General features: G+C 43.2%; 1 protein-coding gene across 4 annotated transcripts in view; it reads right to left on the bottom strand.

The window, feature by feature from the left end:
* The window catches only part of CDIN1 (CDAN1 interacting nuclease 1), a 545783-nt gene that overhangs the window by 170823 nt on the left and 358444 nt on the right, over positions 1-16516 (bottom strand). For all 4 annotated transcript variants that reach the window (XM_073637559.1, XM_073637557.1, XM_073637560.1 and 1 more), the window contains 2 exons: positions 16442-16491; positions 3175-3242 (listed from right to left, as the gene is read on the bottom strand). In XM_073637559.1, the coding sequence (XP_073493660.1) occupies positions 3175-3242; positions 16442-16491 (118 nt within the window). The remainder of the gene's footprint in view (positions 1-3174; positions 3243-16441; positions 16492-16516) is intronic.

Here is a 16516-nt window from a genome sequence, read left to right on the forward strand (position 1 = left end):
AGTCTGTCTTGTCTGGAGTCAGACTAAGTTGAGTTTGTTTGTTTTTTTAAGAGTAGATGGTAAGTCCTGAATACAGCGAGGAAGGAAATAAGTGGTTCATAAGTGAAGAAAAGAAACAGATTTCTTTGATAATATATATTACAAAGTTTCTTATATTTATCTGTACTTCTAACTTATGCAAAGTTTCTTGAATGTGTAGTTACGACTGTAGTAGTATTATGTTTAAATAAAAAATGTAATTAACATAAATAACAGAGCTAAACAATAAGTCATCTTCTGATGACACATTCTCCTTAACATATCCCTGTCGGTGTAATATTTGCTTCTGATGAAGCAGGGAGATCATCTATATATCTGTCACTACAGCTTCTACATTGTTAACTCCTCCTAGTTGGAATCTGTAATAGCAGACATGTTGGATACCATACAACCTTCCTGTAAGCTAAATATTAAGCATCTACACATTCACACTTTTTCTTTAACCCTAGAACGCATGACCATAAAAATGGGTATTTTCGAAAAAGAGTTGTTATACCGAAAATGCCTGTAACATAAAAATAAATGAACAACTGGAAATGACAAACAACTACATACCTGAGAAATACCTAGAGTTTCATAATTCTAACTAAAGTAATCTTGCAGAAAATAGAAAACAATTAACAGGGCGGGCCTGCGAGGCCCCAGGTATGGGTTCTAGGGTTAAGGGTTTGTCCTCATTCTAAATAGGCCCAGGGTGGTAGAAAAATGAAAAAAGAGGGGTAAGTTATTAAGAATGTGTCACAAAAAATTACCTATTTTTTCGCCCTGCTTTGACATTAATTTTATATCCTTTCTTCCCAATCCTGCACAGTGGACCTTTGCCCGGATTAGAGCATGCTCAGATAACACTTCTCTACAAATAAATAGGGTCTGATTCAGCCTGTCACTACTGATGACAATGAAACTGCTGAAAAGTCCTCTGTGCAGAACAGGAAGTGTGAATCCAGTATTGAGCTTAGTGGTCAGTGTGAAAATTACAGGATTTTTTTTATTTTTTTATTTGTTTTTACAGAAATAGTGATAATGAAAAATGTAAAAATAATCTAGATTTTTAAAAGTCTCATAAACTCATATTTGAACAATAAATAATTTTCTGATGACAAAGTCTCTCTAGAGACCAATATTTCAAGGAAAGGATTATATTAACCAATTAAGTGTTTAAAGCATCGCCTAAAGAAGTCAAGACTTTCAAACGTGCTGATGAAGACAGGCGGATCCGAGAAGGGACCTACATCGGCCATTTTCTTGCTTCTTCCTCCGATCCGCCGGTGTCACTTGTCGGTGGCTCTTACCCCATGACAGAGAAAGTAATGCTGCAGCACATATGAAAGCATTTTCTTCCAGCTACTTATTGTATAAAATATTAATTACACGCCAGCAAGGGTGTGCTGTTTATACAACGTATTAGATAACAGAGTTCCTTCTCGGCCCTAAATCAATAAGAGTCTATTCAGCATCAATCTTCCCCAATATTCCGGCAGAGCAACGAAGCTACAGTACAGCATTACCGGAGGCCGCGGTGATGCCATCGGTGGTGGTCTGATGTATCCAACACAGGACGGGGACATCCATGTGCAGCACCCTTCCCATTCACAGAAAATAAAAATACAGATACTCACATTGACACCAGCAACACATACATGGACTGGATTCTTGTCTTCATCTAAAAATTTGTCACCAGGATTTTTTCTACTCCATATTAGAGCAACATGATGTAGAGACAGAGACCCTAATTCCAGTGATGTATCACTTACTGAGCTTCTTGCTGTAGTTTTGATAGAATCCCTGTTTTATCTGCTGCAGATCTAGCAGTTCTCTGAATGCAGAGCTCCGTATAACCCCGCCCACACCACTGATTGGCCGCTATATGTGTACACTGTGCATAGGCAGAAATCAGCCAATCAGAGGTGGGGGGCTGGGTTAAGCAGAGCTCATAAATATGGAGGACATATAGTAAGTCTTCAGCAGGTGTGGAAAAAATGCTGCAATAGAAGAATGCTTTCAAAATTAGAAGTATTAATAGTTTATTTTTATCAACTAGCAAAATGCTAAATTAATGAACAACAGAGAAATCTAAATCAATATTTGGTGTGACCGCCATTTGTCTTCAAAACAACATCAATTTTTCTCTGCACACTGGCACATCAGAGGCGTCTGATTGGATTCAAACTTATTATGCAGCAAGAAAACGACCCCAAACATCCAGACAATGTCACTAAGAACTACAAGTATCTTCAGTGTAAAGAAGAACAAGGAGCCCTGGAAGTGATGATACAGCCCCCATAGAGCCCTGATCTCAACATCATCAAGTCTGTCTGGGATGAAAGGACAGAAGGATTAGCACAGACTGCATCCACAGAAGATCGGTGGTTAGTTCTCCAAGATGTTTGGAACAATCTCCCTGCCGATTTACTTCAAAAACTGTGTGCAAGTACAAGTGTATCTAGAGAAACTGATGCTGTTTGGAAGATAAAGTGCGGTCACATCAAATATTGATGGGATTTAGATTTCTCTTTTGTTCATTCACTTTGCATTTTCTTAATTAATAATAAACTATTAAACAATACTACTTTTTAAAGCATTCTAATTTAGTAGCATTTTTTCCACACCTGCCTAAAATGTACAACATGGCAGCAGGTTTACTAGTCCTCTAGGGATAATCTCCTGCTGATAAAACAGCAATTTTATCAAAACTACAGCAAGCAGCCCAGTAAGTGACACATTACTGGAATCAGGGTCTCTGTCTCTATTATGCTGCAAAAACCTGGTGACAGATTCCTTTTAGGTGGCAGATTTATTTAGTGGGGAATGGAAGGTGCCCTACTCCTGTATAGCAGCGTACTAAAAACATAAATATGAGTCACGGCCCATAGCACGGATTCATACAACATGGATCATTAATAAGATCGTGCACATGGTCGCCAACGCTACATCCACCAATGAATCAACTAGCAGTAGGATAATAAATACACAAAATGGATGTTGTCGATATATATCACAGTACATGATTGCAAAAATAATATAAAATCCTTATTTATCCAACTTTATAATGTTAAGAATAACTAAAACCTTTACAACAAAAAAATATTTGACCATAAAAAGTTTTTGATTATGAAAGAATGAAAAGTGTCTTACCTAAAAAGGCGAGGTTTTTCGCCAATAGCTTTTCTCTTAGAAGTACTTCATGCTCATGGCCAATGGAGCTGTGCAATCAAGGGGTTAAGGTTTAATACCTGTACAATTCTATACATTTACACCTCTGTTATGTTTCTAAAGGTATTTTCAGAATTGGTATATTTCACATGGATTTTGCTGTGAAATCAGCATGAAAAAGATCCACAGAATCTCTCTCATTATTTGCAATGAAAAATCTGTATTGGCGTTAGCAGACTCGGTTTTCCTCCTGTGAGATATGGAAGGACACACAGCTCTGCTATGAGATTTGACTGCTGGCGTCTACTGTATAAAGTAGAGCAAAGCTGTGTATCATTACAAACATCACTTGCAGCTTTCATCTCAAGGGGCTGTTAGCTCTGCTTTACTCCCCTCCCTCACATTGACTGCTGCAGAATGAGAGCTGCAGAGGTGTTTGTAATGACACAGCTCAGCTCAATTCCCCTCCCATGCTTGTAATCACAGTAGATTCTGTCAGTCAGATCACAGAGGAAAGTAGAGCAAAGCTGTGTGTAATTACAAACACCACTTGCAGCTTTCATCTTAAGACACTGTCAGCTCTGCTTTTCTCCCCTCCCTCACAATGACTGCCATGGAATGAGAGCTGCAGAGATGTTTGTAATGACACACAGCCCTGCTCAACTCACCTCCCATACTTGTAATCACAGTAGATGCTGGCAGTCAGATCACAGTGGAAAGTAGAGCAAAGCGGTGTGTCATTACAAACACCGCTTGCAGCTTTCATCTCAGGGCACGGTCAGCTCTGCTTTACTCCCCTCCCCTCACACTGACTGCTGCAGAATGAGAGCTGAAGAGGTGTTTGTAATGACACACAGCTCTGCTCAACTTCCCTCCTATTCTTGTAATCACAGTAGATGCTGGCAGTCAGATCACGGAGGAAAGCAGAGCAAGACTGTGTGTCATTACATCTCACAAGAGAAAGCAGGGTCTGACATTTTCCGAGGCGCGTTTTCTTTTTCCCCTGTATGACACCTCCTAGTTATGATTAGTCAACCTCATGCAGAGATGAATTTCTGGTAACGCCCCCTCTCCTGGACTTAGCATAAAGTAGAATCTGAACTTTATAAGCTAATGAGGTTTGAAATTACAGAATAAATACTTTGTTTTAATCAGCTCTGCCGCCATTATTCCATGATGTGACCAATTTAGCATTCTCAAACTTGTAAAAGGTCCTCTTTACCTCTGGTGCTCACATCTACTGCACAGAACATCCATTGAACACACTGTACGGCCATATATTAAACACTCGTTACCCGCCATGATGAAATCCTTGTGTAACAGAAAATTATTCCACAAATAGTATGCACATCGCCTGATGAAACTCGCAGTCCTGACCCGGCCGAAGTGCAAAAAAATAAAAATAGATAAATGGATCCACAGGGAGCGGAGGAGCGAGAGGAAGAAGATAAGTGGAGGGTGAGGACAAACAGGGACTAATACAGGAGCTTCAAAGCGATTTCCTAATGTAATGGTGGCCGAAACACTTAGAGATGGTCTATAATGTTACTACCTGTTATTGATGGATCTCGCTGACCAAAAGGCAAAACTTGTAAATAATCTCACAGGCCATTTTCCGCCCAGTGAAAATCAGAGGCCCAGCTTCCCGTAATCCTCAGAACCTTCCTGTGAAATAACCCCCTGCCATTTGCAAAGAGCCTGTCTCTGCGCTTTACTCTGTGCATATATAATTAGCAAGTTATATTTAAAATCAATACACAATCCTTCAGAAGACATTATGCTTTTAAAACCTTAAACTTTCCATTGATTTTTAACTATTTTATGTGCCCTGAAATTAACATGTAATTTCTGAAAACTTTCGCCCTGATGTAACACTTTCATACGGCCGTAAGTCATAGGGCTTGTGCAGCCCTGGCCAACAGAGGCTCAGCGGGGCCCATAAAATCGCTTACGGGCTGTGTCTTGAGACCAATGTGACCAATGTTGTATGCATCTTTTTATGTATGTTAAAAATGGTGGCAAGATTGTTTTTTTTTTTTGCCTTTTTTAAGTCTATGAGCTGTCTAGAAAATGTAACTTTTTTGTGATTTCTATGTAGAAATGGAGATTTACCCATGCCCCGTTTTCTTGTCATTTTTTAGTTTTTGTGTAGGTAAAAAAGTGAACAAAATAAGTGTAGTAAATGGCGTAAAATATTGATAAATTTGGCTCAGGCATTTACTTTTAATTTTTGACCCTCCTATCCCCCCCCCCAAAAAAAAGTTATTACACCACAGAGTGAGGTATAGCACTATTTTGGATTTAGCCAACCCAGTGATTCCATCCCTTCATATACTGTGTGACAGAGTGACTGGTGATATATGTGAGGGGAGATGCGGCTTCTAGCTTCAGTGAACTAAACCTACAAATTTCCTCCAGCATGTTATGTGTTGGAGATAAACAACCATTTTAAAATGGAGTGGATTTTTTTGTGAATTACATTGAGAAGGGTGGGAAGTCATTCACCATATCTCCACCTCAGGGTGTGGCTGGGCAAGTTAAATACTCAGTCACTGTTTTTTTTTCTCTGGTGTGGCCTGGAGAAGGAAGTCTTCAGACTGTGTGTGTGGAAGCCAGAGAGCTCCACAGAAGAACTTTGTCGTGAAACCTTTATGTGCACCCAGAGCGGGCGAAACCCCACTCGCCTATGGACTGTACTATACTTTATCTTTTTGTTTTTTGCTATCCCGGAGAGGACGTGTTTATTTTGTGTAACCCTGCTGTGGTTTATGCCATATATCAATAAACCTGCAGGCAGTTAAATCAAGACGTGGTTCCTGTGTCTGCCTCTGTGAGAGCCAAGAAAGTGGATGTTTGGCATTTTTTTCTTCAACAAAGACATTCCACACATTTCCTATTCCGAGCCTGACGAAGGGTACATTACCGAAACATTGCTAAATTTCACTCTGCGCTGTCATAACTTTTTTTTGCATATAAAGATAGAAAATTAAAAGCGCTTAAAAAAACATTCCTTTTTGTGCCTATTCTTGGTGTGCTATTCCATTACACAATATTAATTTTCAGATGAAGTAGGGAGCAGTGTTGAGCGAGCATGCTCGACACTGCTCGGTACTCGCCCGAGCATCTCACTACTCGGGATGTTCGGCGAGCACCGAGCATTTCCGGGTTACTCGGGCGGGAGTTCGGGTCTCAGCTCTGCATGTTTGGCGCTCTTTACAGAGCCAATGAACATGTAGGGATTGCCAGCCAGTCACTGTAATGCCGCAGCCATGTTGGTTGTGGGCATTACAGTGATTGGCTGGCCGCACAGCGTCACCTCGAGTATTTAAAACCGGGCGCCTCCATCTTGGACACAGTCGCTACGGATCAGACAGTGTAGGGAGAGTGCTGCTGAGCTAGGGAGAGATTTATACTGCCAAATAGGTAGTGTAGGGTCTCTAAAGCCTGTAAAATCAAACAAACAGTCCTTCTGAGGACTAATATCCATCCCAGATAGACAAGGACTTGCACGGGGATAGTTGCAAGTCTGCATCTTCTGATGCGGCAAGGATGACTTCTGATGGGCACACTTTTAGGCAGTGACCTGGGTGTCAGAGATGCTTCCAGGGGTCTTCCCCATGCTGTTCCCATGTCTTTTCAGCACTGTATGCATGTGTCACACAGCACATGGCCAAATAAGGTTGTAAAATGTTAAAATGACATTTCCCGGTGAATGCATTTGTCACGGTTGAAAGCAATACAAAAGTACAAAAACGCATAAAAAATGCTACTTGTGAACATAGCTCAAGGTGTGGAGGAGTATTTTTGTTTTTGGTTATTTATTTTACCTTATACACAAGTCTTTACCCTGGAAAGGAACTTCCTTAACATATTTCACAGGAAAACAGTTTCAGTTTTGTTTTTGAACGTTTTATTATGAGCCTGTAAAAGTGGCTTAATACCACTGACCACGTTGTTGACAGCAGTGACCTGGGGGTCAGAAATGCTTCCTGGGGCGATCCCCATGCTGTCCCCATGTCATTTGAGCACTGTCACTATCGTTTTGGGCACTTTTTAGGCTTTCTACAGACTGCCGGGGGTGCCGCCGCAAAAATGCTCGGGTCTCCCATAGACTAACATTGGGCTCGTTGCTCGGGTCGAGCACCCGAGTATCATGGAGAGCTCGGCCCGAGCTTCGAGCACCCGAGCATTTTAGTGCTCGCTCAACACTAGTAGGGAGTAATGTGGCCGGCCCATTGGAATAAGCACTCAATCTCTTCTTCGCAACATAAATTGGAGGTTGATCAACCCACCTTTTGCCTAATCAAAGAAAAAATTCTGTGTAAAAAAAAAATGGTGCAAACTTAGTAGTAAATGTACCCCGAATTGCCTACAGCTCTGTAATAAGGATCCATGGAAATTCTGCCTTCTCACTACTGGGATCCATGCACACACTTTTGCTGTGTAGACGAGCCTTCAATGTGACCATATACTTGAGCTGTCTATCGTCCAGCGAGAGGGGAGTGATCTGCTGTCATACACCATTGGCAGCAGCTCAAGGAAACAAAAAGATCTGGTGGTGAAATTCCACAAGACTCAAGACCCCATACACATTAGGTAAATCATTGGGTTCTGCCAACTTTTCTCCAATGTGTTTGGAGACCTTAAAGTGAATTTATCAAAAGGTTATTGCTACCTCATCTGAGAGCAGCATGATTTAGGAGCAGATATCCTGATTCCAGTGATGTATCACTTACTGGGCTGTGATAGAATCCCTGTTATATCTGCAGCAGATCTTCTCTGAATGCTGAGCTCTGTATAACCCTGCACACATCACTGATTGGCTGCTTTCTGTTTACACTGTGCATAGACAAAAAGCAGCTCATCAGTAGTGGGGCTGTGGCTGGACTACCAGTTTGACTAGTCCTGTAGTCAGGGCTGGCTCCAGGTTTTTGTGGGCCCTGGGCGAAAGTGTCTCAGTGGACCCCTTTAACATATACCACGATTCATGATGCACAGATACGGCAAAGAAATATATATATATAATACAATGCAAAGATTTCACTTCTTACATTACATGACCTATATCTATTGTAAATTCTACAATAGCTCAGAAACCGGCGAATTCTCACAGCGCACAGTGCAGACCGGACAGTATAGTCCTCCATACAGTATTATGGGCACCACATAGTCCTCCATACAGTATTATGGGCACCACATAGTCCTCCATACAGTATTATGGGCACCACAGTCCTCCATACAGTATTATGGGACCCATATATTGCTCCATGCAGAATACTGGTCCCCATAAAACGCTCAATACAGGATACTGGTCCCCATATAACGCTCCATACAGGATACTGGTCCCCATATAACGTTCCATACAGGATACTGGTCCCCATATAATGCTCCATACAGGATACTGGTCCCCATATAATGCTCCATACAGGATACTGGTCCCCATATAATGCTCCATACAGGATACTGGCCCCATATAACGCTCCATAGAGGATACTGGCCCCCTTATAGCGCTCCATACAGGATACTGGCACCCCACATAATGCCCCATGCAGGATGTCACCTCACCCCCTTATAATGCCCCATGCAGGAAATCACCTCTTCCCCTCATATAATGCCCCATGCTGGATGCCACCTCTCCCCCCATATAATGCCTTATGCAGGATGTCACCTCTCCCCCCATATAATGCCCCATGCAGGATGTCACCTCTCCCCCCATATAATACCCCATGCAGGATGTCACCTCTCCCCCCCCATATAATGCCCCATGCAGGATGTCACCTCTCCCGCCCCCCATATAATGCCCCATGCAGGATGTCACTTGTCCCCGCCCCCCTATAATGCCCCATGCAGGATGTCACTTGCCCCCCCCATATAATGTCCCATGCAGGATGTCACTTGTTCCCCCCCATATAATGGCCCATGCAGGATGTCACTTGTTCCCCCCCACCATATAATGCCCCATGCAGGATGTCACTTGTCCCCCCCCCACCATATAATGCCCCATGCCTCCATACATATAAAAAAAAATCAAATACTCACCTCACTTCTCACCTGCTGCCGCTGCTCCGGACCCCTCACCTGCGCCAGAGTCTTCCCGCTCTGCGCTATGATGGCTCAGGAGAGAGTGCAGTGTAAAGATGTCACCGCGCCCTCTGACCTAAGACGTCACAGTGCAGCAGCCGCGGAAGAGACCGGAGCTGCTGCGGAGGCACGGGGAGAGGTAAGTATTGTGCTGGGGCCCTGAGCAAGCGGGGGGGGGGGGCAGGTACGGACACCGGCACCGCACCGCTCACAGGTCCCATAGCGTGCCGGGGTGCCCGACGGTGAGTGGGCCTCCCCGCCTGCTCAGGGCCCCGGGACTTGCCCGATAAGTGATACATTGCCGGAATGAGGGTATCTGCCCCAGTATTATGCTGCTTTCAGATTAGGTGTCAAAAACCTGTTGTTAGAACCTTGCTCTTAGGTTTTTTCCTTTGCTGGTCACATGACCTTGTTGGCCTATTTAATCCTGCTCCGCCCTTCTGGCTTTGCTGGACTTCATTGTATAACTACTTTCTAGCTAGCCTGTGCTCTGTATCTAACTCTGTTAGTTTGCTTGGTCTACGGACCTCTATGTTCTATATATTTTGTTTGTTCGTCTGTCTGCTACTATTTCTGTTAGGAGGTGTCCCATTTTCCTCCCAGTCCTTAGTACTTGTAGCGATTCCTTCCCCACATCTATAGGTCTCCGTACAGACTAGCTTAGGACTTTAGCAGGTCTGATCGCAGGATCAGGTTCCCTGTTACATCGTAGGGATTCAGCTGAGTTCTATCGTAGGGACAGATCTCCTCTCTTTCCTTAGCTCTGGTAGCAGAACATAACAGTAAGTCCAGCCTGCAAATTCTCTAAGGAAAGATTTTTCTGTTCCACCATGGTGTCGGTTCAGGATTTGGCTCATCGCCTGCAGGGACTCTCTCTGGAGGTGGCCGAGCTCCGTCAGCACGTGAGTAACTGTCCTGGAGCACATTTCTTAGAGCCTAAGGTATGTTTGCCGGATTTATTTTTTGGTGAACACCGAGAATTTTTTTCATTTAAAAATGCTTGCTTATTGTATTTTCGTTTGAGACCCAAGTCCTCTGGGGATGAATGCCAGCGCATAGGGTTCATTATGTCACTTTTGCGCAAAGAGCCTCAGGAGTGGGCCTTTTCTTTGCAACCTAGTGATACATGCTTCAGATCAGTGGATAGTTTTTTTCTGCTTTGGGACTATTATATGATGATCCTGACCGTGTCGCATCAGCTGAGACTGAGTTGAGACGTTTGAAACAGGGATCAGGTAATGTGGAAAAATATTGTACTCATTTCCGTCGTTGGTCTTCTCAAACAGGGTGGAACGATTCTGCTCTGAAAAGTCTATTTCTTGCTGGGCTCAATGAAAGGGTTAAAGACCTGCTAATTGCTTATCCTACACCTGAAGATTTGCAACAGGCTATGCAATTAGCTATACGGGTGGATAGGAGACTGCGTGCAAGGGTTAATGAGAGCAAATCCTCTGCTATGTCAGTTTCTGGTCATGAGAATGTGTGTACTAACAGTGGTGAACCGATGGAGATTGGAGCGATGGCACCTCGCTCTCAAGAAAAAGACCGTAGATTTTCTGAAGGCTTGTGTTTCTATTGCGGGAAATCTGGTCATTTGATTAAAGGCTGTGAGCTTCGTATCAAGAAAGAAAAAAAAATGGTCAGTCATGCCCGTATTGCCTGTTTAAATTCCAAGGGTGTATTTTTAGCTGACTCCACGATTGCTCAGGAAAAATTAATGGAATTTCGGGTGTTTGTTGATTGTGGGTCTACTCTGAATGTAATTGATGGGGGATTCTTGGAAAGACTCAATTTAAAACCCGAACCTTTATCATCCCCCATTGCTGTGGTTTCTGTGGATGGTTCCCCTTTGAAGAATATTACTCTCAAGGTCAGTGAATTTCCTCTCACTATTAATGGTGTTCACCATGAGAAATTGGATTTGGTAGTTTTGAATAACTTGCCTTCTCCAGTAATATTGGGATTGCCCTGGTTAAAATTTCACAATCCTGTACTGGATTGGTCTACCAGTGAAATTAAATCCTGGAGCCATAAATGTTATGACAAGTGTTGTAACGGGCGTATTGCAGCTTTGGATAGGGGAGAATTGCCTGCTCCTATTCAGGATTTTTGGAGAGTTTTTTCTGAGAAGGAATCGCAGGTTTTGCCTCCCCATAGAGACTATGATTGTTCTATTGAATTTGTCCCTGGAGCGACTCTTCCTAAAAGTCGTTTATTTAATCTTACTATTCCTGAGAGAAAGGCTTTGGAGGAATACATACAGACAAGTTTGGCCGCCGGTCACATTAGGCCCTCTAAGTCTCCTGTGGCGGTTGGATTTTTTTTTGTAAAAAAAAAAGGACGGCGGTTTACGTCCTTGTCTGGATTTTCGTGAGATTAACAAAATTACTGTACGCAATCCTTACCCACTGCCATTGATTCCTGATCTGTTTAACCAGTTAATGGGGGCCAAGTGGTTCTCTAAAATTGACCTTAAGGGGGCATACAATCTGTTGCGCATGAAGGAGGGTGACGAATGGAAGACTGCTTTTAACACTCCTGTGGGTCATTTTGAGAATCTGGTTATGCCTTTTGGTCTTACTAATGCTCCTGCATTTTTCCAGAATCTTATTAATGACATCCTTAGACCTTTGATCGGCAAAAATGTGGTTGTGTATTTGGATGACATTTTGATTTATTCGCCGGATCTGGAGTCTCATTGGCGGAGCGTACGTGAGGTATTACAGTTATTAATGGACAATTCGCTTTTTGCTAAGCTGGAGAAATGTGAGTTCGCTGTACAGAGAATTAGTTTTTTGGGTTACATTATCTCCAGTGAAGGTTTTGAGATGGACCCGGTTAAAGTTCAAGCTGTACAGGAATGGCCTAGGCCTATTGGTTTGAAATCGATACAGAGGTTTTTAGGTTTCGCCAATTATTACAGAAAATTCATAAAAAATTTTCTAGTATTGTCAAACCTCTGACCGATCTCACCAGGAAAGGTGCTGATGCGGTTCAGTGGTCTTCTGAGGCCATTGAAGCTTTTGTGTATCTCAAGGAGAGGTTCACCTCTGCTCCCATCCTTATGCAGCCTGATGTGACTAAGTCGTTTTTGGTTGAGGTTGATGCTTCCTCTGTGGGGGTTGGCGCAGTATTGTCTCAGGATAACGGGGATGGATTACATCCCTGTGCCTTTTTTTCAAAAATTTTTTCGGAGACTGAACTGAATTACGATATTGGTAATCGGGAATTATTGGCTATTAAACTTGCATTTGAACACTGGCGCCACTTCTTGGAAGGTGCGGAATTTCCCGTTCAGGTTCTTACGGATCATAAAAATCTGATATATCTTGATGCTGCCAAGCGCCTGAATGCCCGTCAGGCTAGGTGGGCACTGTTTTTCTCGCGGTTTAATTTCTCCGTTACTTACATCCCTGGTACTAAGAATGTTAAGGCGGATGCCTTGTCTCGCAGTTTTTCTCCCATAGTCGGTGCTGAGAAAGAGGAGAACATTTTATAAGAAGGTGTTGTGATAGCTGCTTTGGACTCCGTTTTGGAAGATGAGATTCTTAAAGCACAGGAGAATGCCCCTTCTAACACTCCTCATGGGAGGTTGTTTGTGCCTGGGACCTTTAGGAGAGATTTGTTTGTTGAGTGTCACGAATCTCGGTTGGCAGGTCATCCCGGAATCTCTGAGACCAAGAGACTGGTGGGTCGCAGTTTTTGGTGGCCTGGATGGCAGAAGGAAGTCATTAAGTGGGTGCGTCAATGTACTATATGTGCTAGATCTAAGTCCTCACATACTCCTGCTGCAGGGTTGCTTTGCCCTCTGGAGGTTCCCAGTGCTCCTTGGACACATTTGGCTATGGACTTTATAACTGACCTTCCCCCCTCTGAGGGTTTTACTGTCATCTGGGTGGTCGTGGACCGTTTTAGCAAGATGTGTCACTTGGTTCCCTTCGTCAAACTGCCCTGCGCTAAAACTCTCGCTAAGGCCTTTGTCAAGGAAATTGTCAGACTTCATGGCGTTCCTACTGACATTGTTTCTGATAGGGGTCCTCAGTTCGTGGCTCGTTTTTGGCGTGCCTTTTGTGACAGGTTGGGAGTTCATTTGTCGTTCTCGTCCGGATATCATCCTGAATCTAATGGCCAGACAGAAAGGAAAAACCAGGATGCTGAGCAGTTCTTGCGTTGTTTTGTGGCAGACAATCAAGAGGGGTGGTCTGAGTTTCTGCCACTTGCTGAATTTGCTCTGAACAATCATACATCTTCTTCTGCTGGTTGTTCGCCTTTTTTTTGTTGTTCTGGGAGACATCCGTCGTTTGGGTCGTTCTCCAAGTTGGGATCTGCCGTGCCTGAGGAGGAGAATTTTTCCGGTGATTTGGAGAGTTTGGACGGATGTGCGTGGTAATCTTCAGGAGGCCAACAGAAAATCTAAAGACTACTTTGATAGGAAACGACAGGAGGTTTTGTTCGCTGTTGGTGACATGGTTTGGTTGTCCTCTAGGAATCTGCGGTTGAGGATTCCTTCTAAGAAATTGGGTCCCAAGTTTGTAGGGCCCTTTAAGGTGCTTCAGGTTGTCAACCAATCTGCTGTTAGGTTGGAGGTTCCTACCTCCTGGAGAATTAATCCGGTATTTCATGTCTCTCTGTTAAAAAAAGCTGTTGTGTCGGATGGTGACGCCTCTGCCTCTGTTCCTCCGGTGGTGGAGGACGGGGAATATGAAATTTCTCGCATCATTAACTCTAGACGGTATAGAGGTAGTTTGCAGTATCTTGTGGCCTGGAAAGGTTTTGGACCCGAGGATAACTCTTGGGTGAGGTCAGATGATGTTTCCGCGTCCAGACTTATTAGAGCGTTTCACAGGAGATTTCCTGATAAGCCTGGTCCTAGGGGATCCGGAGGATCCTCTTAGAAGGGGGGGTACTGTTAGAACCTTGCTCTTAGGTTTTTTCCTTTGCTGGTCACATGACCTTGTTGGCCTATTTAATCCTGCTCCGCCCTTCTGGCTTTGCTGGACTTCATTGTATATCTACTTTCTAGCTAGCCTGTGCTCTGTGTCTTGCTCTGTTAGTTTGCTTGGTCTACTGACCTCTATGTTCTATATATTTTGTTTGTTCGTCTGTCTGCTACTATTTCTGTTAGGAGGTGTCCCATATTCCTCCCAGTCCTTAGTACTTGTAGGGATTCCTTCCCCACATCTATAGGTCTCCGTACAGACTAGCTTAGGACTTTAGCAGGTCTGATCGCAGGATCAGGTTCCCTGTTACATCGTAGGGATTCAGCTGAGTTCTATCGTAGGGACAGATCTCCTCTCTTTCCTTAGCTCTGGTAGCAGAACATAACACCTGTTGACCGATTCCCTTTAAGTGAGGCTCATATTTCAAAGTATGTCCAATCTCTATTATTACCAAGCGCAGGCGGTCTTAGACAAGGCACACATAATCCCACCTCATTTTAGGCTGAATGTAATAATTCTTCAGCATGTAAACCTCATGTCTGGCATGCTATCCTGCACAACTGACGGTATGGAGAGTACAAATACACACATTTATTAATGGCCTGTCACATGTAGTTTCTTTAGCTAAATCTCCTGAGTATGCACAAAGTCAAAGCTAGCAAGGTAATGCCACTTCATATCCCAAGGATGATATTTCTCAATATCTCCACAGGCCAATCAAGCATTTCCCTGATAGTTTCTATCAAATGCTAATCAATTATTTCCTCACCAGCCATGAGGTTTTTTTTAAACCACAAAGCCATTACGACCCATTATAATTCATTCCTCGCTGCCAAATGCGGCAGATGTAATGCTAGCAGCTTGCAGGCTGTGTACAGGCTCAGGCAGGGTCACAAGCAGAGCACTATATTTGGGAGAAGTGCATTAATATTGCACAATAATACACCAAGCACTTGTCCTTCATAGGAGAAGTGGAAATCCCTGCTATTCAACAACCCTACAGCACGAGAGGCCGATATCAGCTGCCATTACGCTGTTATTACTTCATGGACAGGGCAATCACACGTTACATAAGAACGGTCCATATGACACAAGCATTGCAAGCGCCATTATGAAACATTTCTCATTAAAGAGGATGTACTGTCAGAAAAATCCCTATTATAGGACTCAAAGTCTGTGCAAATAGGTCAGAGCAGGGACTGCAATGCATGGACTGGCCACGGCTCTCCAACTCGAAAATCTATGAGGCTGTGACGCTCGGATAGGGAGAGCAGTGGCCAGTCCGTGCATTGCAGTCCAAGCTTGGACCGATTTGCACAGATGTCTGCATGAGCCTTAAAATGGAATCTATCTGCAGATCTCTGCTATGTAATTTAAGGACAGCATGAGGTAGGGGCTGAGACACAGATTTAAGCGATGTGCCACTTATTAGGCTGTGTGCTGTTTCAATACAATGAGTGTTTTATCACCAGGAGATTATTTCTGCTGGACTGATGCTCATGTGAGCCCTGGTCCGACCACGCCCACTCATTTGATAAGCAGCTCCCTGTCAATAGACTATCTACATAGCGAGCCTGGTGTGTTCTGAAAGTTCTGGTTGTGTCAAAGCTGTTGCACCCAGTAAAGTAAGTGAAACATCGCTGGATTCAGGGTCTCTTTTCCTACATTATGCTGCTATCAGATGTAGCAAAATGAGCAATTGTAAGTACACAGTGCTGTATAATATGATGACTGCAATATATTAAGAGGATAAACATTTTGATGGGAGGAAGAGTGCATTATTTTAATGCTTTTCATATTTATGTTCAACTTTTATTTTTTTTTGTAAAGGGCTTGTCTCATTAGAACATATAGAGAAAACTCCTTTCATGGACATGTGATGGTGAGGCGGCAATGATATAAAAAAGCAAGTGTATTCCACGTTCTTTCGAGTAAACTTATAAAAGTGATCCAATTACTGCATAGAACATCAGCAATGTGCTTCAACCCAGTACTGGGGTCTTCATCAGGCTCATAATTCATCCAAACATGGGGATAAATACATGGTGACGGCAGGTGCATTTCCTCACTGCTTGATCAATCATCCAAAGGGCACCTGAACTACAACAGCACAAAAATATAGACCTGAAAAGGTAGTGTGTGTGTGTGTGTGTGTGTGGGGGGGGGGTGATATTTAGATTTTGTGGATTCGTCCTATAAAAAGAAGATGTACAAGTTTTAAAGGATACTGTTTTATGCAATCCACCAAAGGTCCATTGCAGAAGTCATTGACGATACACTGGAAAAGGCAATACAAAGTACAA

The sequence above is a fragment of the Phyllobates terribilis genome, unplaced genomic scaffold, assembly GCF_046119375.1.
Source record: "Phyllobates terribilis strain yellow unplaced genomic scaffold, ASM4611937v1 Scaffold_7__3_contigs__length_470593459, whole genome shotgun sequence".
Classification (NCBI taxonomy): Eukaryota; Metazoa; Chordata; class Amphibia; order Anura; family Dendrobatidae; genus Phyllobates; species Phyllobates terribilis.